General features: G+C 47.7%; 1 protein-coding gene across 1 annotated transcript in view; it reads left to right on the forward strand.

Annotated features, from left to right (window-relative positions):
- The window catches only part of Lzts1 (leucine zipper tumor suppressor 1), a 52,000-nt gene extending 26,298 nt beyond the window's left edge, over positions 1 to 25,702 (forward strand). Inside the window, exons 2-4 of the mRNA XM_051181913.1 lie at positions 15,500 to 15,969; positions 18,156 to 18,953; positions 22,210 to 25,702. Of these exons, the coding sequence (XP_051037870.1) occupies positions 15,625 to 15,969; positions 18,156 to 18,953; positions 22,210 to 22,872 (1,806 nt within the window). The 5' untranslated portion in view covers positions 15,500 to 15,624 and the 3' untranslated portion in view covers positions 22,873 to 25,702. The remainder of the gene's footprint in view (positions 1 to 15,499; positions 15,970 to 18,155; positions 18,954 to 22,209) is intronic.
- The last annotated feature ends 1,709 nt before the right edge of the window (positions 25,703 to 27,411 follow it).

Below are 27,411 nucleotides of genomic sequence, written 5' to 3' on the forward strand. Positions count from 1 at the left end.
CTCTTGTCTGGGTGTCAGGGACAAGCCAGCAAAATACTGGTATTATCCTTTCTGGCATAAATGTCTTTCCTGTCATGATGGGTTGAGCCCACTAAAACTGAGAGGCAAAATAATTACTTCTAAGGAGTCTTGTCAACTGTTTGTCACAGATACATGAAAGTAACTAGTAGTCTTACTTAGTACATGCTGAGGCCAGGTTTGTCACAGCTGTGCTAGAGCCATTGCATACATTCCAAGGTGTCCCCTAGGCTGAAGTTTAAGGATGGAAACATTTGTTGTTTTATTTTGAGACAGGCTCTTTCTAGAAAGCCCTGGCTGTCTTGGAACCCAAATATGTAGATCAGGCTGGCCTCAAACTCACAGAGATCCATCTGCCTCTGCCCTCCAAGTGCTGGGATGAAAGGTATGCATCACCACATTAGGCTTTTTTTTTTTTAATATGCAAACATTGTAAACCAGGAATGGTAGTACACATCTTAATCCCAGTACTCAGGAGGCAGAAGCAGGTGGATCTATATGAGTTCAAGACCAGCTGAGTCTACAAAGCAAGTTCCAGGACAGGGCTGTTGTATAGAGAAACCCTGGTTTATGGAATCCTATTTCTAAACACTAATACTAAACTCTGCACCAGTAACTGTGCTAGAGGTTGGGAATACAGTACTTGATAAAATTGCTTGTGGTCTTTGAGAGGAGACAGGAGGAAAGAGAAGCTTCACTGGACTGTGATTGATGATGGATGCTCTTCTAAGAAGGAACAGAGAGAGCCCTACATGCCCACTCATGACATCCTTAACTCCCAGCCTCATCCCAGTACTCAGGAGCTGAGGTCAGAGGATTAGGGGTGCAAGGCTAGTTGGGGCTACACACCAAAGTCTTATTTCAAATTATAAAAGAGAAAAAAGGAGCAGAGAGAGGGTGCATGCCTTTCATACACATAGTCATCTTCCCTGTGGAAGTGTTATCAGAACCACACCAGGGCTTAGGCATGGGAATCAGAGTAGAGAAGCCTGGGAGGCCCATGGAAGAAAAGGAAGAATTCACAGGGAATAGAGTGGGAAGAAAGAGGGAAGACAGTGACACCACAAGACCTAGGCCCTTAAATTATGGCTTGCAGTGCTCTAGGAGGAAATATAACCAAATGTGAGGGACAGTGGTCAGCAGTAAAGAGTTTTTGAAGACACAGTCATAAATGACCCCAGATGTTTAGTGTCATCCTAGTTGTGCCAATGATTCTTACACTATGGATCAAAAGCAGCCAGCATAGTGAATATAGCTTGGATAATGGGGGATGAGCTGGGAGGAAAGAATGGTCTTGTATAGGAGCTTGAAGCCAAACAACTTCGCCATTTTCTCATATAACTTTATCTGTGAAGGAGGACTCTGTCGTGATCACTGCCAAAGTGACAGGGCCCTGATGGTGACCACATATTGGGTGTTTGGTAAATACTTAGAATGCTATGACAATGCAGTGTTCCTGGCAGTTAATCCCTCCTAGGACATATCTGTCTCCATTTAGAAGTTGCTATGATACACGTTCTAGAATGTGAAAGTCAGTAGAGCCTGCCCTGCCAGGCTGTCTTGGCTACCCCATGTAGCCAAGCTGTACAGGTTCATGAAGAGTGAGCTGTGGCCCGTGAGCCAGAAATCCCAATTTCTAGAATCAGCTTTTTAAGCTGTGGCCTCAAGAAACCCGGTCCCTAATGCTGTGAGTAATGCCTGCCTATGGTCATTATAGGAACAGGTGACATGAGGATCTCGCAGGAGAGCATGAGCAGCTGATGAGTTAGCTGTGGTGCCTAACTTCTTCGTTGTCTCTTGAGTACTTAATACCTGGGGCGGAAGATGCAGCTCGGTTGGTAGAGTGCTTGCTTCACATGCCCAAAGCCCTGGATTTGATATCCAGTGTTGCATAACCCAGGCATAGTGGCATATAACTGTATAATTCTAGCACTCAGGAGGTAGGAACTTCAGGCTCATTCTTAGATATATAAAATGATCAAGGCCAGTCTGTGATACATAATCCCTGTCTATTAAAAAAAGCGTGGGGGGGGGATGATGCTAAACTTGCTCTTCACCCATGTTTGTCCATTATTAGAAGAAATATGGCTGACCCATGACCTCCATGGTAAGGTGACTGTGAATCCCAACTTTTATCTGTTGTCCTAACGTAGTTAGTTATTCAGATGGAATATAATTAAACAGACATCCAACTCAAATTCACACACTTACCTAATTTCCTGAGGAAAATAAGACAAAATGCCTACTCCCAAGGAGTGATAGAGGTGCAAAGAAAATCCCTGAACCATGGGTCTCCAATGTCAGTCGGCATCAGGGGCCTTAGCTCTGAGCAGTCTCTATGCACCATCATCCAGCCCCCAGGCAATGGAGGCTTGTGATGTGGGATTTGATTTCACACAGGACAGCATTGCTTTTTCCAGACACAGCCAAACAAGGCAGTGGTCAGGGAAAGGTACTTCTCCATATTCCCCGCACCTGCCTGAGCAGCTTCAGTGGGTCAGAGAAGGTCATTCCAGCAGAAAGGTGAGCATGTGGAAAGTCACTGAGAAGCAGTGATGGCATGTTGGGACAGCATCACTGGGGCTGGAAATGCATAAAGGTCTTGGGGTGTAGCTCTGGTAACTCTCATGTCCCTGATCTCCACAAGCTTTTTCAGAGTGTCTGTCTCCATGTGCCAACTGTTAACATTGAAGGAAGGTTCACTGGTATCAAGGGGACAAAATCAAAGACTGGGGTGGCAGCTAGGTGGCAACCTGCTGATGTTCTGGGCTTCTGAAGAGGTTTGTGGTTGTTTTCGCTAGAGCAGGCTCTAGGACCACAGGTTCAGAGGAGTCTTAGGCAATTTGTTGAATATGAGGCTCTGGTTCCAACAAGGGTAAGTCCTAGAAAAAGGATGAGGGGGCGAGGCAGAACAGAAGTGACAGAAATCACATTCCCTGGCCAGACACATCAAATGACACTGAGAGAGGTTTTCAGGTCAAGCCAGGGAGAGACACACCAGGAACAGCCCATGAATGCAGCACTCGATATAACAAACTCAGGTGTACGCAATACTTAACTGAAGCGGACTACACCCAACAAGCACTAGGGCTGGGTGGCTTTGCGGGGCTCCCTTCATTTTGTAGTCCACCAGTTATCTCTTTTATGTCTCCCCACTCCAGAAACCTCCCCACTCCCACCTGGCACAGCACAGCATAAACAAAGACACATGACAAACATACCACACAAAATGCCCACTCAACACATATCCCCAACATTCGTGCACATACTAACACACACACACACACACACACACACACACACACACACACACACACACACACACACACACACACAATAGGCATGGAGAAGCCAGAATAGGGTAGGGAAGAGGGAGCGGCCAAGCAGGCATCTGCTGCTTACTTTGTTGCCCCCCATTCTCCCATGCCTGCCCACTGTTGTTTTCCATCTTCCCCTCCTCAAGATCTTGTAAGAAGCAAAGGATTCCTATCTTTTCCCGTTTCATCTTTTGTTACAAGTTACACATGTCTGCCTGGCCTTCACTAGGTTTGGTGACTGATGATGACATTGGACGTCTCAGGTTGCTGGGGTGCAGGCGAGGCACATGATCTCATCTTGACTCTGATCTGAGTGTTTTTTAAATGGTACCTTTCAGAACGCTATTTCTACCCCCACCCTTTCTTTTGAAGTTATAAACAGACATAAGCAGGAAGCAAGCTTATGGACCCTTGCTGATGGTCTCAGACAGTCACAGACCTTGCCATGGCTTCTGAGTGTGGAATGCTGAAGCATTTCTGTGCTTAAAAGTTCTCCCAGATTGGGGAGGTGGTGGCACACACCTTTAATCCCAGTACTTGGGAAGCAGAGGCAGGCAGAGTTCTGTGACTTCCAGGCCAACCTGGTCTACAAAGCTAATTCTAGGCCTGTTACACAGAGAAACCCTGTCTCAGAAAACCAACGTAAGAAAGAAAAAGTTCTTCCAGAGCTGGTGATATAGCTCAGCTGGTAGAGAGCTTGTCTAGAATGCTGGAAGTTCTGGGTTCAATTCCTAGCACCACATGAGGGAGGTGTGGTGGCCGGCACCTATAATGCCAGTACCTGAGATTTAGAAGCAGGGGCATCAGACAGTGAAGGTCATCTTCAGCTGTACAGTAAGTTTAAAGCTAGAAGTTTAAGGCCAGTCTGAGCTATATGAGACACTGTCTTTATCTGTCCATCTATCTGTCTGTCTATCATCTATCTGTCTATCTGCCTATCTATTTTGAAGACACAATCTCACTTTTTTAGCCTTGACTTCCTAGAACTTGCTATGTATCCATCTGCCTCTGCCTCTCCAGTGCTGGGCTTAAAGGTGTGTGATACCACACCCAGCAAGATTCTATCTTAGAAAACCAACCAATAAATAAAAGTATTTCTCCATTTGTCATTTCATCTGCAACCTGGGCCTTTCTATGCCTGCCAACTCCCAAGGCTTCTTAGCCTTCTTTACCAGATGTGCCTTATGCCCAGGTTATGGAAGGGGTTGCCTCTGTGATAGCCCAGGATGGACCCCACCATCTCTGTATTCAAAGGATGCCATCAGAAAGGCGCTCCTTGTCTCTGGCGTTTGGGATGGAATGGAATGGGTAAGTCAGTAGACAGGATCTTCATGTGGAAACAGTGACTGGAAAAATCAGAATTTTCAAGAGACCCACAGAAGCACTTCTCAGAGTCATTAACCTTCAGAACTCAGGGAGTTCAAGACATATCCAGTCTAGATAGACTTGAGAATATCCAATTGGCCAAGTGCTAACCAAATGCCAGCTCTAGTTCTCAGAGCCGGAATGTCATGGTGCTAACAGGGCGTCAACATACCTCTTCCCCAAATCCACGGTTGTTTCATCACTGGTTTTTCAGATCCTTCCCAATCTAAATTGGCCTCAAAATCATTTATGTCTGTTCACATGAAATGGCAAAGTATCTAGGCAGCTGTCCAACCCTCCTTGTTCGCACGCATCCTGATCTCTAAGATCAGAATCTCCGTTCTTGGTCCATCTGTCCAACTGTCTGTCCCACGCCAGTACTGCCCAGCCTGCCAGGCGTTGGCACCCCACAGCACCAAGAGCCATGCATTTGAATGAGAATACCTTTGGCTTGCTTTTGTAGGCACAGCCACACCAGTGGCAGTAGGGTAAATTTGCCTGAGCTTTGCAGGTAACCGGGACTTTGTGTTTGAAAAGCAGGAGGTTGGGATGGCAATCATCTTCCTGAGGGGAGACGTCAATCAGCTGCTGCTGAAACACAAGCTGCCCACCCATATGGAGGAAGGCTCAGCTGGCAGCATTCTGCTGCCGACCTGCACACAAAAGGCTGCAGGGCAGAGTGGTTTTGATTCCTCCAGAGCAGTGAGAAGCAGAATTGCTTCTGATTGTGTGATGGAATGACTCAGACTGCCAGTGATTACCCTTTCACTTTCTGCCTTGTCTCTGTATCCAAGTTCACTTAATTGAGAACTGTGTGGGCTTGTGCTCTCAACCCACCAACAGCCTGCTCCCCATTAGCACCCTCAGCCTTGCCTCTCACCTCCCACGCTCCCCACCCCTTCCTCCTCCGTCCTTGCCTCTTTTTTTCATTCATCTATTCACTCAGAAAGTATGTATTGAGCTCCCCACATGGAGCTCTCTAGGCATTGAAGCTTGCAAACTGGACTTACCCCTTCCCTAGCCTTGCTCCCCACCCCTACCCCACCCCACCCACAAGCAAAAGAGAGAGGGGTCAAGGACAAGGAGCTGAATCACTGGGAAGAATTCTAGATAGGAAAAGGTGAACCAGCCAGAGCAAAGTAGCTTGAGAGGCAGTCATCGAAGGGTACTCAGTTAGACCTGGGACGTGCCCCTTAGCCCCTGATAGAGCTCTTTTGGAGAGGTGCCTGGAGGTCCATCTGCCAATCTGGTATAGCTGACAGATGCCTCAGACTAGTTTCCTGGGTCTGCAAGATTGAGCAGCCCTCCTACTGGAGGGAGAAGCATCTTTGCCTAGAAGATGCTGTAAACTTATCCCTAGCAGCAACCGGGATGCTTTCTGAAGGGCCTGTGCTTGTGTGTGTGCTGGAGCATGTGTATGTGTGTGGATATGCCTGTAGAGACCAAAGGTTAATACTAGGTGTCTTTCTCTATGGATGTCTATTTTATTTATTGATGTAGGGTTTCTCTGTGAGGGTGTAGCTGACTAGTATAGCTAGGCTAATCATTCCTGACTCCATGCTGGATTTACAGGTGGCTGCTTGCTCTTACATAGCTTCTAGAGATCCAGACTCTGGTCCTCACACTTATTACACAGCAGATGCCTTATCCATTTTTCTAGTCCAAGACTCACTGTTCTGACTTGAAGACATGTGAGGGTGGATTTCTTGCATCTTTCCACACATCTAATTTCAGAAGATCTGGTTGGCAGTTACTGTATTAGTTTCTGTTCCCATTGTTGTGGAAAAGTATCTTGACCAAAGAAACTTCAGGAAGGAAGAAAGGGCTTATTCTGGCTCCCAATTGGAGGGTTCAACGAGGCATCATGAAGCAGTTCATGTTCTTTCTAGCTATTTATGGGATAGGGTCAACTGGGTTGAATATCCAGATGGGAAAGAGGTCAATGGTGGCACTTACTTTTTGCTCTGGACTCTGTATGAATTGGGATGTGTGGGTAGAATGTGTGAGAGGGGGAAATCATGGCAGCAGCAGCAGCATGAGACAGATGTTACATTGCATCTATGGACAGGAAGATGAGAAGGACAATATTAGTGCTTAGTTCACTTTCTCCATCACATACAGTCAGGGACCCTAGCCCATGAAATTGTAACACCTATACAACCCGGGCTAGAACTCTCTCACACACAAGTCCCCAGGCATGCCAAGTTCACAGGTTTAGCCATTACAGTCTGCCAGTGTTTTTCTGCCTTAATTTTGGTCAATATATATCTCTATATAATTTCCTTCCATGTTTTGATGGCTGGAGTTGCTATCAGCTGCAGTTATCTGACACTCAAGGAGATGGAGATTCTGACTGATAATGATTCTTTTTTTTTTTTTCTTTTAAGTACCTTTATTTATTTGGAGAATATTAGTAGCACAATAATTGAACTTCCCCAGCTATTTCTTCATCAGATCGGGCACTAGAAAAGCTCACGTGAGCATCTTATGAAGGAGTAAAGTTTACCACCTCGGTGGCTTCATTGTCTTCTCTGTTATTGCTGAAGATCCATATCCAGAATATGAAGTTTTCTCAAAAGAAGAAACAGGGGAATGATCTGGAACAGTGTGGTATCGATGTCTCTTTCTTTATGAAACTTTCACAGCATATTTCAGTCTTGTAGACTCCTTTGTGCTATTATGACTGTCAATAAGAACCAGGGGGTTGTGCTGATGGTTCTTGATGATGTCCACAACACTTCCAAAGTACTCTTCACCATTTTTCTTCTTTCCCAAAGCATATTGTTTGGTTGCTTCAATAAACCTTACAGGAATATTATATACTCACTTATTAAACTAGTGTATTCGGCTGCTTAGAATTGTGGCCAGAGCTTTTCTGAATCAGAAATGATCTGTCCTTGTTGGATCTGTACAGGCCCTCTTCAGCAGACTTGCCATCACAGGCACCAGCATACCAGGGTTTTCTGTGAAGTTCCACCTCCTGTGAGACAGGCCCTGATAATGATTCTTATGCCAGATGAGAGTGGGTGCATCTATCTGTGGTCCTTTGTTGAGAGCATGTAAGGTGTGTGGTGATGTGGGGCCTGAGAAATGGAACTGAATGGTTTCTTCTTGTGCACTGTTGTTCCCTGCCAGCCAGAACAACAGTGAGCCAAGTCCCGAAAGTGAAATAAGGGGCCCAGAGGTGGAGTGAGGCAGAACCCTAATCAGCTCAGGTTCTGTAACACCCAGCCTAGCTTCTATCCAATGTGTGGCTCCTCACAGAGAACAGCTGTCCTTCACACTGGACTCTGAAGCAAAGTGTAAAGGCACAGGGCTAGGAAGAGTGGCCTGGCCAGACAGCCTGTTCTGCCATGGTTCTAAAAGATGGGCCAGACAACTGCAGTCTGAACATCCACCTCCTGCACACAATTATGAAAAAGCATTTCTATACTAGGGCTAGAGGGGCCCTGACCCCCAGCAACTTGGCAAACGAGTGTCTTGGCCTTTCAGCTAAATCCGTATTGCTGTGTAAACTCCTACTTGAGTCTATGTACCTGCACCTCTCTCAGATCCTTGGCAACAGAAACCCAGGCTTACATTCCTTTGGCTTGGCCAAAGACTGTGAACAGGACTACTTTGGGGTGATAGAGGGTGAATTCACTTCTCTCTGGGGTGATCAGTTGCTTAAAACAGGAAGATGAGCAATGAGCCAAACCAGGCATGGCTTTCATCTTCCTTTACAGAGAAAATGGCTTCAAGTGGGTTCCAGTTCTTCAGGAGACCCCTGCTTTCCACTGTGCTTGACCATGGTCTGCCCCAAGGGACTGTATATGAATGAGTTCAGAAGAGAGAGCTTAATATAGAAAAAAAAAAAAAACCTAGGAGGTGCTTCCAGTAGCCAAAATTAGAACCTTTGCTTAGAGGGATGGCAGGGCTGGGGCAGAGCTTTTGCCCTACTCAGAAGCTGCCAGCTATATCTGCAGACAGGACTCACAAAAAATAACCACACAGATTCCCCTCCTAATGCCACTTTCTCATAATGAAATGCACTCAAGCTCACCCAATCGTGCTCTCATTCTCAAACTCATATATTCTCACACATGCACACTTGCCCACACACTCACACAATCATGCCTGCTCTAATACATGTTTGCACTGGCACACATGCATGCACATGCACTCATACACACAGTCAGTCACACATGGTGTTGTCCACAATCACACTTTTTCTCTCACACACATGTGTTCACATATGTGCGATTACTCATACATTCTCATACACTTTGCATTCTAATAGGCAAACACACATACACCTATCCATATATCACCCCTAGAGAATAATTGGTCCAATCTAACTGGTCCCATCTATAAATGGAGCCCAGCTGGCCTTGTCCCATTAATATCTAAAAAGTATGCTGTGGTCCTGGAACTTGAGGTCTATAATCTGGTATGGTTCCTTCCCACATGAGCCTCTATATCATGAAAGACTTAGGCATAAGATGCCCAAGCTCTCTCTGGCTTCCGTGTTATGAAAGATCTCATGGACATGCTGTTTGTCCCATCTGGCTGCTACAGAGTTACTGAAATTCTTCCGACTGAAGCTTCGACTGAAGCTTCTTGACTCTCAGGGCTCCTTCCACCCCTCCCCCCACATTGACAGCATCTGTTAAGAAAAACCCAGCCACAGACTGCCCTGCCATAAAGTGACTGACCCTGTTCTTGCTTTCTTGTGAAAGGGCGAAGTGTGGTTTGGGGGCTTAATGTCTCATCTTCCTGCCTGCCTTCTTGGCTAATAAGGGGCTCAGGTGTCAGCTGTCCTGGAAGAATTCAATTAAAGACTGGGGCCTCCAAGACCTCAATAGAACAAATTTAGAAGAGCTCTCATGTGTGTGCCAAAGTTGTCATATATAGGAGAGTTTTGGCAACGCAGTGTCTAGGTTTGAGCAGAGAGCATTTGCACTGTGAAGAACTAGCCCCCATGGATGTACCCAGGCAATAGGGGATGCTAGCTACACCTCACTGACCTGAATGAAGTTTAAGTGGCATAAGTCAAATTCAAGGAACTAGCTTCCCTTGGGGAGAGACTTTGAGGTAAGGGGTTGGGGACAATGTGGGATGGGGAGCCCAGCTCTGCCATGTTTTATTTCTGAAATCAACAAGTCAGCATTTTAACAATTGTTAATACTTCATGGAGTGCTTGAGTTTTTAAAATTAATTTTTATTTAAATTAAAAACAATCTTATTTTATATACCAATCTCAGTTCCTTCTCCTTCCCTTCCTCCCACTCCCCCCACTAACCCCCTCACTCCATGCCCCTTCCACTCCCCAGGGAGGGTGAGGCCTTCCATGGGGAATCATCAAAGTCTGTCACATTATTTGGGGCAGGACCTGGGCCTTCCCCTGTGTATCTAGGCTGAGAGAGTTTCCTTCCATAAGAATGGGCTTTGAACTAGGGATGAATACTGATTCCACTGTTGAGGGCCCCCTAGACTGCCCAGCCCCCCCCCAACTGACAGCCATATTCAGGGGGCCTGATTTAGTCTTATGCTGGTTCCCCAGCTGTCAGACTAGAATCGTTCCCCCTCCCCCTCCCCCCCCCATGAATCCTGTGAATCTGTGGGGTTTTTTTGTTTTTTTGTTTTTTTTTTTTTTTTTTTTTTTTTTGTTTTTGTTTTTTTTTTGTGTGTGTGTGTGTGTGTGTGTACTTTGTGTACCCCTGGTGCTCTTGGGGGTCAGTAGAAGATATTGGATCCCCCAGAACTGGAGTTACAGACTGCTGCAAGCCACTGTGTGGGTTCTGGGAACTGAAACAGGTCCTATATAAGAGCAGAATGTGATTTTAGCCTCTCCAGTCCTTGGGTCAGTTTTGTTAGTATTTCAACTTTTAAAAACCTGTGTTAAAATAAGAATGAAATGCAAGAATATAGGTGGCATAATGGATTGCCAGGTACCAGACAGCCAAGTGGAGGCACAGTATGATGAGCACTGTTGCCCTAACTAGGGGGCCTCCCAGTCTAAATACCTGGTGATCCTATCCCTTTTTACTTTCTTAAGACAGGGCCTTGCTATGTAGCACAGGCTGGTCCCAAATTACCTCTTCTTTTAGGGAGTACAGTACCACGCCTGGATTGGGAATTCCTTTGGAATCCAGTCTCAAACATGCTCGCACCTTGGGAATTGGGGCAGCTGGGTCTGAAGTTGTGAGGGGACTGAGGTCACACCACTCATTTTCTTAGCTCTTTCACCCTGACATCGCTCCCATTTTCCCATCCTTCCAGTCCCCAGAGGGGAGCAGCCAAGTCAAGTTCATAAGCCAAGGCCAAACTTTCTCACCAGAGTTCCTGTTGGAGCGTGTATTCATGTTTTTAAAGTAGGCCAATCAAGGGTCAGTCGCTAGTGGTCAAGGAGCCCTCAGAAGTCTTAGCCAAGAGGTTGTAGGGTGCATTTTTCTGATGAGGGGACAGTAATTCTTATTAAATTCTTAAGAAGTCAAAAACCACAAAAGTGAATCCAATTCGCCTCATGCTGTGATTGGAAACTGAGCCCAGGGAAGACTTAAGACTCTCTGCTCATGAAGGTGAGCATTCAGCCTTGTTCTGAGGTCTCTTCCTGCTTCAGGACCATGGGACCCTGTATATGGGGTCTGTGTGGGGACCCTGTATGGGGGAGGGGGCTGCAATACTGGATACTTCTCATACAGAATCTGTGCCAGCTGTTCCTGAAAACAGTGAAGGGTTCATGGTATGGCTGTGAGTGCCAGACCAGAAGCAAGTCTGTCCTACCTACCTCACCTCCTCGTCAAGACCCCTCCCCGCAGAAGAAGAGGGTACAGAGGGAAGGAGGGCAGCGGGAGGGAGAGAACCAAGTGGGCAGCTAGAAGCTGCTCATCCCGAGCTTGGCCAGTGACTTCTCTGGCCATGTTGGGGAGAGGAAGAGGATGCGATTGCATGGATGCCCAGGGCCTCTCTCCCTTAGGCCTGAAGCCTATGTTATGGGCTAGGCCCAACTTCTTTGCCCCATGGCAAGGAAGACCATTGGTTTGGAATTGAGACAAACTCCTTTCAACCCCATGTCTCTTCTTCCACTTTCTGGAGGGGATAAACAAGAATGTTACTGTCACATCTGCTTCAGCCCGATTTCCTTTGAAGAGGAGAGTGCAGAACAGGGGTGGGATGCCCTCAATTTCGACCCTAGCCCATTTCCTGTACTGGTGTAGTGAAGCGCAATGCGGGCTGGGACTGGAAGAGGGTGCGTGCTTACTGCTGTGGTGCTGGGATAGTGGGGCCCTGAATTTCCCCGGTAGGGGTTCTGAGAACTAGAGGCTACTTTGGGTTCCTATTCTCTTTGGAGCTCCTCAGACAAGACATCTGAGTTAGACTCATCTGTTCCTAAGAGCTTGTGTAGCCTAGGCTACCCTACCACACTCAAAGTGGCTTCTTCCCTCTTCTTTTTCCGTTCCGGAATCTCTTAAGATCTATATGGCTCCTGCTTTTCCCCTTGGCCAATAAAATTCGTTTCCCAAGCATTGGAAGGTGCCCCTTTACCCTGTCCTTGCAGAGGAGAGAGGCATCAATTTTGATGGAGGGGGGTGGGTGAGAATAAGACTGGATTACAACCCAGTTTGCTGGAATGCTCTCTGAATTGACAATAAAACAAGTCTGGACACTTACGGAGTAATGAGTTTGGTTTCAAGTGGATCCCAGAGAAACCTTGAACTTTACAGCTCCCTATGGACTAAGGGACAGGACTGCTCTCTTTGGGACAGAGGTGTCTCTCCTTTGTCCACCCCTCCCTTTACTCCTAACAGTCTTTGTTTTCTCCCATTTCTGAGCACCCAGTATGAAACTTGTACACAGCAAGTCACCCAAGCTGCCACTCGGGGCTCCTGGAACCTTCCTGGCATTTGTACTTACAGGAAATGAAGGTGTGGCTGGAGGTTCCCATCCCTATTTTCTCCTCTAGGCTCCCTCACAACCTTGGAGACTCAGTTTGGTCACTGGGACAGAAGCTAAACATCTCTGCATCTACATCCCCAACAGCATGTGATAGCATGGACCTATGTTTATCTAGCAGATGGTGATGTACAGATCTAAGTCCAAGGCCCCCATTGCTCAGTGGTAAGCTGGCTGACTGAGGCCACAGCATTATAGTAGCCTTCCTCAATTTTGTTCTGGGAGCCCCAGATACAAAGTATTTGTTGCCATAGATTCAAATTCTGGTGGAGATAAGTACAATAAATTACAACTAAAAAGAATGTTATAGGCTAAAGGAATTATTAGATGGAAATGAGTGTATTGGTTGTGGAACACAGTGGAGGAGCTGTGCTTGTCTAGGGTAACAGGAGGTGAGCTGAGAGCAAAGGATGACAGTGACTTACATGGCCAAAAACAGCAGATGTGCATGTCCTAAGTGGACAAAGTCTCTTGTGCTCAGTGCAAAGAGAGAAGGGGTGTGGCTGTGACTGTGGATATCAGGAAAGGATGCAGAATGATGGGAAGCCTGGAAGGGTTTGTGTTGTAGACACACAGTGTTTATAATCCATGTAACAAGCAAATGGGGAAGTCATTGGCCATCTTACCTTTGATTCAAGAGCCAGGTGAAAGGAGGTGGCAGGTATAGCATATTTGTTTAATATGTTTATCACTTACCTTCCTTGTTCCTGCACTAGAATACCTGACAGAAACAACTTGCAGGAGGGGAGGAAGGTTGATGTCACTTCAGAGTTTGAGAGGGTCACAGACTACCAAGGCCAAATTATGTAGCTGGGGCTCTTTGTTGTGTTTTGTTTGCATATGTGTATATTTGTGATCTGGTTATGTGTGTTCACATGTATATGGACACACATGTATGTAGATGTACATGTATTCATATGTACATGGAGGCCAGAAGTTGATGACAAGCATCCTTCTCTATATTGAATCCAAGCTCTCTACCTCTTTATATTGAAACAAGGTCTGTAACTTGAACCTTGGGCTTGCTGATGCTAGCCAGGCTGCTTGGAGGATCCTCCTGGGTACTGACTGGAATTGCAGGTGGGTCACTGTGCCTGCCCTGTACTTATGTGGGTTCTGAGAATCTGAATTCCATGCCTCCCACTTGCATGGCAAACACTTTATCCATGGAGACATCTCGGCAGCCCTACCACACACATCTTGATGGATCCAGAAACAGAGTACTCCGGACGAAACTGCAACTGGCTATAGCCCTCTTTTTTACTCATGTGGCCCTATGTTTGCTTGTTAGATCCCAGTCCAGAATGCTTCACAACTTCTGAAAGCAGTGCTACCAGCTGGGGACCAAGTATTCCAACACACAAGCTTGTGGGAAACCATTAGCATTCAAACTTAAGACACAAAGTGCCCCATATTGTAGTTAGACTTCATCTGTCACTGGCTTTTGAAGGCACCATGCTGTCATAGACTTCTGTTTATCCTAGACACATCTGTAGGGGCACATGTCCTGTGCCAAGCATCACACTGCACTGCAGAAGCATGCTTCATCTGACCCTCGGCAGCCCCTTTTACCCACCTGCCACAGCAGCCTTCCACATCACAGGAAATAAAGTTGTTCCTGGCTTACACTCCTCCTTTCTGTCTCAGTCAAACTAAAATCCTTGCAGTCACCTAAGATCCCTGCTCCCTGGACCCTACCTGCAGGCTCTCTGCCTGCTGTGGCTGCTTCTCTAGTTGACCTTGCCAACCCAGTGGCTTTCCAGTTAGGATGGTGCCCCAGCTGGTCCCAAGAAGCGCATGCTGCCTCAGGCACTCAGGGCTTTTGTACTTACAGCTTCTTGAAGCTTTGTCCTTCCCAGATTTCCATGGCCTGCTTCTCAGTTTCTCAAGATCTCCTCTAATACAAGTCTGATGACATCACTGTTGCTATGACAGAAGGCCATAAACAGAATAATTCATAAAGAATCTAGGCACATTCAACTTGTGTTCTGAAGCCTAAGAAGTTCAGGAAGGGTAGGGCATTCACATTTGGTCAAGTCCTTCTTGCTGTGAAGAAGAATGCTCTTTGGCTGCTCCCTGCCCCCTAGGGGAGGGGATGTACAGGGCAGCAAATTTCCAGGTAGAGCAAGTGTCCAATTGTGTCTCTTTCCTGCTCCTCCCCCTCTTCCTCCTTATTCGCCCTCTCTCCTAAAAAGATGGGTTCCTACTATGATGTAGCCTAGCCTTTTTCTGTCTTTAATTTAACACACAGCCTAGGCTAGCCTTGAATTCTCCATCCTCCTGCATCTACCTTCTTAAGTTCTGGGATGATAGGCCTGTGCCATCACTCCTGGGTTTACTTCCTCTTACAGAGCCACTAATGCCATCATAGACTCCCTGCATCATGATCTCATCTAATCCTACCGAGTTCAAATCACATTCCCAAATACCATGAACATACGACACTGGAGACTGAGTTTCCAAAACATAAATACTGAGGGATGCATCTAAACCTCAGTACTCCCCGGGTATACAGAACTCTGTCATTTCTTGTCCCCCCCCCACATAAAAAACATCCTGACTTCTCCTTAGCATAGTGGGGGTCCTGTAGATTAGCTATGGGCTGTCTATCCATATGACACTACATAGGGGTCCCATGATCATGTGTAGTGCTTCAGCTCCCACTGCATGCCCAACACATAGGATGCCACCTCACTCTGACCTTCTCATATCAGAATGATAGAACTACTTAGAGAAGAGGCATCGCAAGCATGTGTCTGACATAAATTTCTCTACCATCCAGGTTTCATGGCAGGAATAGTAACACCCCTGAAATCATGACAGTGCTATGCCTAGATTTATGATCTCTCTGTGTGTCTTTCCAGGTTCATGGCTCTCCCATGCTCTGAGAGGATTTTGCTCTGACCACAGACCCCTGGCTGAGCCAGGACTACATTTTGCTGCTACAGTGTCTCCAAGCTAGTCCACAGGCCCTTGGCCACGTATCACCATGGGCAGTGTCAGCAGCCTCATCTCAGGCCACAGCTTCCACAGCAAGCATTGTCGTGCCTCACAGTACAAGCTGCGCAAATCCTCCCACTTGAAGAAGCTCAACCGGTACTCAGATGGGCTGCTGAAATTTGGCTTCTCCCAGGACTCAGGACGTGGCAAGTCCAGCTCCAAAATGGGAAAAAGCGAAGACTTCTTCTACATTAAGGTCAGCCAAAAGGCCCGAGGCTCCCATCACCCAGACTACACAGCCCTATCCAGTGGGGACATGGGGGGTCAGGCTGGAGTAGATTTTGACCCAGCCACCCCACCTAAGCTCATGCCTTTCTCCAATCAGCTAGAAATGGTAAGTGGGATTCTTTGACAAAAGTGTCTGGGGGAGTTGGAACAGGATGAGAAGTAGTTGGGATGAGTACCCTGGTTCAAGCATTTAGCCCTGCAAGAGGCCAGAGCAGCAGTGATGAGAGCAGAAGCATTTGGCCTCACTTCAGAAATCAAAAGTCTATTCCCTAAACCGGAAGTCTTTGGTTTGCCCTGGAACAAAGGGCAGTGGTGAGCCTCAGCCTTTCTGGGCTCTGCTGGGATATAATCTGGATGGTTCAGGTAGGCCAAATGTCAGCAAGTTCACAGGCTAGGGAAGAAGGGGGCCTCTGGGCCTCTGGGAAGTGAGCATCCTCACTCTATCCCTGCCCTATCTGTAGTTTGGTTTCTGGCCTCTTGGCTGGAGATGAGCCATGGAATTTTGTTATCAGACAAGCTGGGATGCCCACAAAGAGCCCTGGGTATTCAGAAATCCAGCCCCTCCAACTGTAATGAGTATGTTTTTTTTCTGCTAGCCTGGACCCACCGTGGCACCAGCCCCAATTAACACACTGAGACTTTGTATTTGATATAATGCTGTTGGCCAGGTACTAGTTTCTTATCAGCTAGCTCTGTCTTAATTATTAATCCATTTCTATTAATCTAAGTATTTCCACGTGGTCTCATCTTACTGGAGAGTGGGTCCAGACCTCTGTTTTCTCCAGTCTCTACATGCTGACTCCTCCCTACTCCTTCCTGGAATCCTCCTTGTCTCCTAGTCCCACCTATCTTGCTTTCCTATTGGCCAACAGTGCTTTATTCATTAACCAGTATGAGAAACATATTTACAGAATGACATCTCCCATCATCCAACAGTTCAAGATCTCATAAGCCTCACTAGTGCACATTGGAAACAAGTTACCTATTCAGTCCCCACGCCCACTCTAAAGCATGGGTTAAATACCCCTTATCTGAAATGTTGGGAACAGGAGTGCCAGAGGCTTCAGGGTTGTTGTCTTTCAGAGTATGAAATATTTGCATGGACGTTAGATATCTAAGTGGAAGGTGATTATGTAATGTTTTAAATAATTTATGCACAAACCAACCCAAAATCTCCTAGTGTTGGATTTTTTCCACTCTTGGCATCTTGTCTAGACTCAAAAAGCCTTACAGATTCTGGAGCATTTCAGAGCTGAGATTTTTAGGACCAGGGATTCTCAAGGCAGAATAAGAAAGATGCCCATGCTTGCAGAGTTTTCCAAACAAAGGTCTTTTGAAAGGCGAAGATCCCCCACTGGGGGAAACTGTAAGTTTCAGAAAGGACTTCTATTCCAAATGATCTTCCAACCTGGCCTGGAAGTAGTGATTCAGCCTTGAGCTAAGCTAAATGGAAGAGACGGAGGGCAAGGAGGTGCTGTGTTTACACAGCTTGCCATCCTGGCTGCACCACACCTCTGTGCCCATCTAACCTCCCTAGAGTGCTGGGATCCGGTGACAGCTACTGCTGTTAGTACAGTGCCTACCTAGGCCATCACTGAAGAGGTTCTGCCTGCCTCTGCCTCTCAAGTTAATGACTAACTGGGTATGCCATCAGCCTGGCCTTCAAGTGTTTTCATCTTTTTAAAAAAGATTTGTCTATTTTTATTTTATTTTTTATGTATATGAGTTTTTAGCTGCATGTATGTATGTGTACCACAGTTGAGCCTGGTTTGCACAAAGGCCAGAAGAGTGTGTCAAATTCTCTGGAATTAGAGTTTTAAAACAGTTGTGAGCCACTATTTGAGTATGGGGAACAGAATCTTCCTCTGGAAGAGCAGCCAGTGTTCTTAACCACTGCCTCCAGTCCCCTCAGAGGGTTTCTTAAGAATGGTATACTCGGGTGGGTGAAATGGCTCAGCAGTTGAGGGCTTGCCACCAAGATAACAACCTGACTCCCACATGGCGGAAGGAGAGACTGGTCTCCTGTAAGTTGTCCTCTGACTTCCACATGTATGCTGTGCATGTGTGTACACACACACACACATACTCACATATACACAAGAAAGGTGTTCTATACTCAGCCGGCCCAGAGCTAATGACAAGATTTGCCATGGCTGCCAACCAAGAAAGGTGTCACTTGTCCTCCTTAGCTCAGGTGGGCTCATGAGGATGGCCCAAGTGCATCTACAGTGAGAAAAGGTAAGATGAGTGTGGGAGAGACAATCAAGGCTATGTGCTCCTTTGTTTCCCCAGAGCTCTGATAAGGGGGCAGTGAGGCCCACTGCCTTCAAGCCTGTGCTGCCACGGTCAGGAGCCATTCTCCACTCTTCACCCGAGAGCGCCAGCCACCAGCCTCACCCCATGCCTCCAGACAAGCCCAAGGAACAGGAGCTGAAGCCAGGCCTGTGCTCAGCGGCACTGTCTGACTCAGGCCGGAACTCCATGTCTAGCCTGCCCACACACAGCACCACCAGCAGCTACCAGCTGGATCCTCTGGTCACCCCTGTGGGGCCTACCAGCCGTTTTGGGGGTTCAGCCCACAACATTACACAAGGCATTATCCTTCAGGACAGTAATATGATGAGCCTAAAGGCTCTGTCATTCTCTGATGGGGGCAGCAAGCTGGCTCACCCAAGCAAGGTAGACAAGGGCTCCTCATGCGTGCGTTCCCCACTCTCCACGGACGAGTGCACCATCCAGGAGCTGGAGCACAAGCTGCGGCAGAGGGAAAGCGCGCTGCACAAGCTACAGCGCAGTTTCGATGAGAAGGAGTTTGTCTCTGGTCAGACCTTTGAGGAGCGGCCAAGGCGAACCAGGGACGAGCTGGAGTGCATGGAACCTAAGGGCAAGCTGAAGCCAGCCTCTCAGAAGACCCAGCGCACACAGCAGGTTCTCCAGCTGCAGGTGTTACAGCTGCAGCAGGAGAAACGGCAGCTACGGCAGGAGCTCGAGAGCCTCATGAAGGAGCAGGATCTGCTGGAGACCAAGCTGAGGTCCTACGAGCGGGAGAAGACCAACTTCGCCCCTGCACTGGAGGAGACCCAGTGGGAGGTGAGATTCTACTAGCCCGCCCTGGCTTTGCTACCTACACCTGTGCTGGCAAAGCAGTATCCAGTGGAACGCTAGGGCCTATGCTGCTAAAGAGACAGCTTTATGACTGAGGAAGGGGCTCCTGAGTGAACTAGCATAGGGGATGCTCTGAGTCAGGACTGACTATGTTTCTTGCTCGTTCCATCACCCTCCTAATGGTCCCCAGTCTTTGAATTTACTAGCCTAGTCTTTGGTGGGAAGCCAAAACCCAGACAGGGAGGTTCAGCCAGGCTGCCTCAGGGCTGATCTCACATATGGGAGACTAGGCAGAAGCATAGTTGTGCCTGTATCTGTTGGGTCTGAGAATCCTAGAGAAGGAATGGGTCTGCTTGGTGCCTTGGGGACAAGGGCCCTAACACTGTTGTGAGTGGAAGGCAGCCAGTGATGAAATTGACCCCCCCCCTTGTTGAGGTGTAAATTCAGCTCCTACTGAGATTTAAACACTGTGCAAAGAAGAAAAAGGACAAACAGACACATAGTCCCACTTTGGTGACTACTTTTGTTTTCTTTTTGTCTTGAGTTTTCTTTGCGCGCGTGTGCGTGCGCGTGCTGAAGATCAAATCTAGAGCCTCACATTTGCTAACAAAACACTCCATCCTGGGTCTATTTCTTCAGCCCTTCAGTCATTTCGGAATGAGTCTTATGAGCCTAGCCTGCTGGAGAGCAGTCAGGGTCCCTTCATGAATCTTGCTAGCTGGAAAGTAGCTTCCCCCATCTCTACCCTGAGCAGCCCTCATGGCCCAGGAAGGCAGGGAGGGTATGTGCACATCAGTATTGGTGTTCACTCTGAAAATTCTATGGAAGGAAGGAAGGAAAGACGGAAGGAAGAAAGGAAGTTGTTCCATTGGGTGAATTAGCATCACGCCTGGATGGAATGGCTCACCATCAGCAGTGTGGCCCTGACTGCCTGTAAAGTGACAAGAGTCACAAGAAGGGCAAAGAAAGGGACCTTTTGTGCATTTCAGAGATAAAAAGTGAGTGTTGGTCTTTGTCATCCATCTTTATAGTCCAGTCTAAAACTAAGTTGGATATTACAACGATCTTGTTCCTACTTAGCAAAATAATAGCAAACAATAAAAAATAATAAATGGTGGCAGAAATATTGTTATAAACCCATTTAATTTACAGGGAATTTAGGAAATACCGTGTTCTTCTATCTAACCCCTATAACCATATTATGAAGTAGGTATGTTAGAGATTTTCAGTTTATAATTAGAAAACTGACACACAGATTAGTTACAATAGTAATATCTGGCCAAGTGACTTGGTTAACATCTGATACATATGAAAGACCAATTTAGGCTTTAACTATTAGAATGTGGACTGGAGCCAGGCAGTGGTGGCCCATGCACACCCTTAATCCTAGCACTTGGGAGGCAGAGGCAGGCGGATCTCTATGAGTTCAGGACCAGCCTGGTCTACAAGAGCTAGTTCCAAGCTCCAAAGCTGTACAGAGAAACTCTGTCTTGAAAAGCAAAACAAACAAAAGGAATGAAGACCGAAAGCTCTTATTTTTATTAATTATTTGGGGGGTGGGTATGTACATGCCACAGCCCAAATGTGGAGGTCAGAGGTCAACTTTCCAGAGTTGGCTCTTTTCACCATGCGGGTTCCAGTGATAGAATCCAGCTCGTCAGGGTTGGAGACAAATGAGTTGACCTTGTGAGCCAATTCACCTTAACCATCTTCAGAGTTCACATTTTTAGCTGTGTGTTGTCTCCATGCTAATGTGTGCCAGCTTCACCTGGTACATAAGTGATCCAAGTGGGATTCAAAGCCTGTACTTCAGACTGTCCTCACTCCCTCACTCCCTCAGACTAATATAGGCTTGGTAGGTTACAGGGTTTTTTTTGTTTGTTTTTGTTTTTGTTTTTTTGTTTTTGTCATTGTAACAAAATGCACAAGATAGGCAATTTACAACAAAGAAAGGTTTGTAGTATTGGAGGTTTCACTTCATGATCCACTGGCAAACTGTTGGTTTGGGCCTGGGATGAAACAGCATATCATGGTTGGGGCATGTGGCCATGCAACTGTCACCTCATAGCCAGGAAGCAAAGAAGGGAACAAAGAAGGGACCAGGACCCACAGTCCCCTTCAAGGGACAATGATGAAACATCTTCCACTAGGCCTTGCTTCTAGGAAGTTCCACTAGCTCTCAGTGTTACCACACTGGAAACCAGGCTTTTAACATGTGGGCTTTGGGAGATATGTGAGGTTTGGCAATGTCCTTGTCAAGAAACTCTGGGCTTTAGCTGTGCATGGTGGTGAGACTGTGTTCTCCTTTACATTGGTCAGGGTTTCACTGGGAACAAAGCGGGAGCTTTACTGGGAGAGGAAAGGGGAAATTCAGGGGTGATGGCCTCTGGTTTTGTTCCAAGAATCCATTCTGTAGTGCCAAACCCTGGCCTTCATTTTATTAGTCTAACTGGCTTTGGTCACCAGGCTTCCTTGTTTGTGGGAGAAGTTCATGGTGGGGATCAAGCACAGGGCCCCATGCATGCTAGGCAGGCATTTTCTTTTAAACTTTTTTTCTTTCATGCTTTCTTTTTTAGTCGGAGGTGAGAGGAGATATCTGAGAAGGGCTTGATATGAATAGGCTGGCGTATACCAACACTTCAAACCATACCATGGCCCTAAATAATGCTTATGACTCCAAAGAGCCAAGACCCCAGAGGCACACTGACCTGACTTAATTGTGCTCTTGGCCTAGCTTTCATGGCCAATGAATGGGTGTTGAAGTGGTTGGAGAAGCCAGGAAGGGAGGAAGCCCACAGTTCATTGTTTGGCAGATATGTACTGGACACTGCCTTTGGGCTTGTGGGGTGCAGCAGGACAAAGTGGAATGGTTTTACCCAGAGGTGAGTGCAGGGCTGAGTACATGCAGGTGTGAGGTTTGGGCATTTGTACCCTCAAGCTTGGATCCCTGGTGTTAAAGGTAAGTGGTAGAGCCAGAGCAGTGGGCAGAGTAAGCCACTGATTATTGAGTAGCATGTTGCCTTGGGTTGGGGCACAGATTGGGGTGTGGAGCCTGAAGTGGAGATGAGGTAGGCCTTTGGAAAATGCAGGCAAGAAAAGTAGATTGTCTACATTCATGAGAACCATGTTGATGGCACCCAGTCAAGGGCAGCCTGAACCCTTTAGGAAGTGGAGATGTCATCTTAGGATGCCAATCACTTCTGGCACCATATCTCACCCTTTCTCACCCCACCCTTGGCAGGTGTGCCAGAAGTCAGGTGAGATCTCTCTTCTGAAGCAACAGCTCAAAGAGTCCCAGATAGAGGTGAACACTAAGGCCAGCGAGATCCTCAGTCTGAAGGCACAGCTGAAGGACACTCGGGGCAAGCTGGAGGGCATGGAGTTGAAGACACAGGACTTGGAGAGTGCCCTGCGCACCAAGGGGCTGGAGTTGGAGGTCTGTGAGAATGAATTGCAGCGCAAGAAGAATGAGGCAGAACTGCTGAGAGAGAAGGTGAACCTTTTGGAGCAGGAGCTGCTGGAGCTGCAGGCCCAGGCTGCCCTGCATCGAGAAGCTGCATCCCTGGGGCCTCTGGGGGTGGGGCCTACTTTCTCAGAGGACATCCCTGCCCTGCAGCGGGAGCTGGAGCGACTGCGGGCTGAGCTGAAGGAGGAGAGGCAAGGCCATGACCAGATGTCCTCAGGCTTCCAGCATGAGCGCTTGGTGTGGAAGGAAGAGAAAGAGAAAGTGATCCAGTACCAAAAGCAGCTGCAACAGAGCTATTTGGCCATGTACCAGCGCAACCAGCGTCTAGAGAAGGCCCTGCAGCAGCTGGCCCGTGGGGATGGTGCAGGGGAGCCCTTTGAGATTGACCTGGAGGGAGCTGACATTCCCTATGAGGACATCATAGCCACTGAGATCTGAGGGGCTGCCTAGGGGACAGAGGGTTGGCGACTGGACCCCAGAAGGCAGGGAGAGCTAAACCTGTTCCAAGAGAGAAGTCAGCTCTGGGGCCCAGACTCCTCAGTGGTGGGTAGGGGTCACGACATAGCCTTTCCTCCCCTCTTGCCTTTTTTAGTCTAACTAACCCTGCTTCTTATTGGACCTTGATCTCTGAACCCTGAACTCTCCTGGAGATGTGTTCAGGGAGCTCCATGGATTGGTTGATGTTTCCTTCAACTTGGGTCTCATTCGAAGTAGTGAGACAGGCAGTCCATCAGGCACTGGGGCAACTGCCATACAGGCCAAATGGCCACCCAAGGGCAGAAACATCTTCTCTGTCATCCCCAAACCCCTGTCACCCCCTAGGCATATTGGAATGCCTTGAGATAGAAAGAAGCCATGTGTAACCAGAAGCCTTGGACACTATTCACTGTAGCCTGTTCTCTGACTGTGGAGGTGGAGGGGTTAGGTTGCCACACAGTATAGTCAGCAAGCCATGGGAGGAGGGGTGGTGGTGGACAGTTCTGCATTACAGAGCTGTCACAGGTCTCCCAGAGGTCAGAGTAGAGGTGAAGGGAAAGACCCATGGCAGACATTGAGATTCAAAGTCTAAAATGAACTGCACAGCCCCTTTACCCTCAGTGATCACTCTTTTTAAAGCCATAGATATTGGGGCCCCTGGTGGGATGCACGGAAATGACATGAGGCATAGCTTCCCAGCTGTTCCTGGGGAGCCTCCTACTTGGTCTAACTGAGGCAAGGCCCCAGGGGCTTCCCTGAATGGTTCAGTTGGCCAGCAGCCAATATAGAATGCCCCCCCATATCACTCTTGCTTGGATCCAGAATAATCCATCCACTTAGATAGTATACGTGGGAGCTGGGCATTAAGCCTCCCTTGCCTGTAGCCCTAATCAGCAGCATCTCTTCCCCTACAGCATCTTCAGAGCTATGTTAGGACTTTGCATAGATTGGGAAGGGTCACCAGTGCTGAGTGGGCTGCAGTCCAGGGTTGGGGGTTTGATACAAGGCACATGCACAGAGTCTACTCCCACCACATGTAGCCCCATGCTGTAAAGATTCAGTCTAGAGAACAGCAAGTGAACCTGTGGGACTTGTCTTTTGAAGATTATCTAGTGCTAGGGACAGAGGGAAGTACAGTTGCTTGGTTCAAGGGATTATCTTCTTCTCTTCCCTCCCAGCTCCCATTCTGTATTTCCAAAGCAAGCCAGAATAAGCAGGCAGCCAGGCTGCTCCATATTCTATTTTTGGCTCTTACCACAGCTGTTGTTGGTAGGACACCCAGCCCTTGCTGGATTCCTGAGCCATGTGCTTGCCTGGTGGGCGGGACCCAGGGAATAGGAGATACAAGGGAGGGTCTGGGTGCTTGGCAGTCCAGGAATTAACCCTTCTACCTCCCTAATGCTGGCCCCTAGAGTCCCTAGGTGGACCCTGTCTTTCCAGGGGCTTTCTTCCCTTCCTAGTGTCTGCAGACTACATGCCTCCCCTGTAGATGGCTCTGCTGTCTGATCCGAGGGTAGGGCTTGGCCTCTCTCCAGCTGACTTCCAATGTCCTCTGATCTACCATTGCCCATAGTCACATGCTCAATTTAAACCTGGAATTTACAGGCCAAAGATGATAGCACACACACACACCCCACTTGCAGAGTCATACCCTCCACTGGGCACAGGTCCACAGTCCAGTTAAAAAGAAATCATGGCCCTCGGTCCTTTGTTCTCTACCAGTCTGTGCCTTTTTTGACTCCTCCTTCCCACTGAGACTGTCCAACAGAGGGAGAACAAGATGGAGGTTAGCTGTCCCTCCCTAGACTGAAGGTCCCCACCCCCTGAAAGAACAGCCAGAAGTCCAGGGCTGTGCCATGGAGTCCTTGTTCAGGAAGACATGGGTGCCATGCCTGGGGCAGGCACACAGGCACAAAGCTTGTACTCTGTATCTGTGTCAGGTGCCTTCTACTCACAGGGAGTTCTCCCCATGTCACTGCCCAATGGTCCTACCCCAGGTCATCTTTGAGACCTTTGTCTGGGACTTGTCCAACAATCAACGTGGCAGATACCCACCCAAGATGCTAACAGCCCCAGATCCCAGGGTAACTCCAAGATGCAAATGTGCTGTAACCCAGTAGACTTTCCTTCTTGTGGGCTTCTTGAGGGTAAAGTACCCTCACTCTCTGTGGTCCATGCTCGTGTTGGGAGGCTCAGATTGAACAGCCATTGAGTGGGGATGGGATGTGTAGGTTCAGGTCAGACAAGTAAGCCTGCTGTGGTTTGCCTTTCAGAACCATGCTGTTCCCCAGAGGTGTCTGGTCTGGGAATGCTGCTGTTCCCCTTGCTCACTTCTATTCTCTTTAGGTGCCCTTAAGCTTCAGCAGGAGACCATTTGGAGGACTGGCCATCTCTCCTCTGAAAAAAAAAAGATGCTTGCTGATCCTCTTGTCCCTGGCTCTAGCTTGGCTGTGTCTCTGGTGAGAGAGATGTCCAAGGGAAAGCCAGGCTGGACCAGAGATTTCCCTAGGACCTGAGCTCTCCTCAGATGCCACGTAACAGACCGCAGCACCCCTCAATGGCACCTGCTTTCCCCTTTGACCACTCTGGAGCCCTTGGCAGAGACTGGTTTCTAAGGGATTGGCATTTTGAAGACTATGTACATAGTTATTTTTCTCTCCCTTGTTTGTGGTTTGCTTTGCTCTCGATGGCTTCATCTTGTTTTATTTTCAAAGTTCTTTGTTGGCTCTGTAAACTATTTCTGGTAATTTTATGTTTTTATTTATGAATAAAGAATGCCATTTTTCATGTCTTCACAGTCATGTCACTCTTGTCTCTTCAAGCTAATCCCTGCTCCTCTGCCAAGATGTAGCAGGCAACTTCTGGTGACCTCTCCCTTCAGAGCCAGAAAGGCAATGTCCCTTTGTGTCAGCTGGGATGGTCCTCACTTAGAGGCCTTGAGGAAGGCAGCTCTGTGACCTGGAGAACCCTGTCTTCACTCGTCTGGTGACCTTACATGTGACATGTGTTTTGGGCTGACCTAGAGGAAAGAGGGAGGGAACCAGGGGCCAGTGACTTCAGAAATATGCCCCTTCCCAACCATAGCCTCTCAGCTCCTCCCTCTACCAGCTGCTCACCTCATAGCCAATATTTGACCCATGGCACATGGGCTTTTGGCAAGGGGACTAGAGTAACTATTGTTGCCAATCCTCTAGGCCCCTAGGCGGGAATGCTATCACACAGCTACCATCTGTGCCGCCTGTCTGAAACTAACTGTTCCACCTGGTTCACCTTGATGGGCATTCCTGGTTTGGGGTCCAGATCCTAGACTCAAAAGAGAGCCACTATTGTGACAGATGACAGAGGGACAAGCAAAGAGAAAATTAAAGGCCCGTGGGCAAAAAACAATGCCTCTGGGGAAAGGAAGGTCATTTGAGGCTGATGTTAGGGAAGGTGGCCAGCTAGGAGTGTGGTATTCATAATAACCCAACCCAAATATGACACTCTGGAAGATTGGCCCCTCCCCTTTACTGGCGGCAGACTCTGGGGAATTAAGCAGCAGAACCATGTTGCCAACTTTAGCATAAATGTTGGAAATCTTGGCAGCTTCCACTTTAACTTTCTTGGGAGCCCTGGGATTTCATGTCAGAAGGCAGAAGCCTCTTACTGTGCTGGAGCAAGAAGGTCCCTAATCCCAGCATCTCAGCTAGGACCCAGCCAAAGCCACATGCAGCAGAGATTTGTTTAGAGACCCTGCCAGCATCATGACCCCCAGAACCATAACACTTAAAAAGGTTAAAAAAAAAAAAGATTTTTATTTAGTTTCATACACAAAAGCTTTCCCACTGAAGAGAGGCAGCAAAATGGGAAGCAAAGGGGTCTCCCCACACCACCTCATCATCCCATGCTGATTCAGAGAGAGAGAACGAGAAAGAGAGAGAGAGGAGAGAGAGAGAGGAGAGCTCTTCTGATAGCAAGCAGCTCAGACCTCAGCCTGGGCCAGCCTGCACGGACATCATCACAGGGTTGCAGCAGGTATTGTTATCCAAATATATCAAATCCTGTGCATACAGGCGTAAGGAGGGAGGCCTACCAGTCCATGATCCTTCCTGAGCCTCTTCAGTAGCACACACTTAGTCAATTGATTCTGGGACGTCATGCTGTCCTGAAGTTTCTCCCCAACCAGCTGTTGTCTGCCTCTGTTTCCTGAGAGCTCAGATCAAAGGCATGTGGCACCACTCCAGCATTTGGGAAGCAGAGGCAAGTGGAGTTCGAGGCCAGCTTGGTCTATATAGTGAGCACTATACATAGAGACTCTGTCTCTGAAAACCAAACAAAAGAATCCTTTCTTCTAAGACAGTTTGCATTCTCCAAGCAAACAAGTTTTACACAAGCAAGGTCATAAGCAGGGTGGCACATGCTGGCTATGGAGACAGTTATGTGTCTGAAGGGAATGTAACAAGGCCATTGGTACAGAAAAAGGAAAATCTCAGCTTGGACGTCTCCTCAACTCCTTTCTTG

The sequence above is a fragment of the Phodopus roborovskii genome, unplaced genomic scaffold, assembly GCF_943737965.1.
Source record: "Phodopus roborovskii unplaced genomic scaffold, PHOROB, whole genome shotgun sequence".
In the NCBI taxonomy this organism is placed as follows: domain Eukaryota; kingdom Metazoa; phylum Chordata; class Mammalia; order Rodentia; family Cricetidae; genus Phodopus; species Phodopus roborovskii.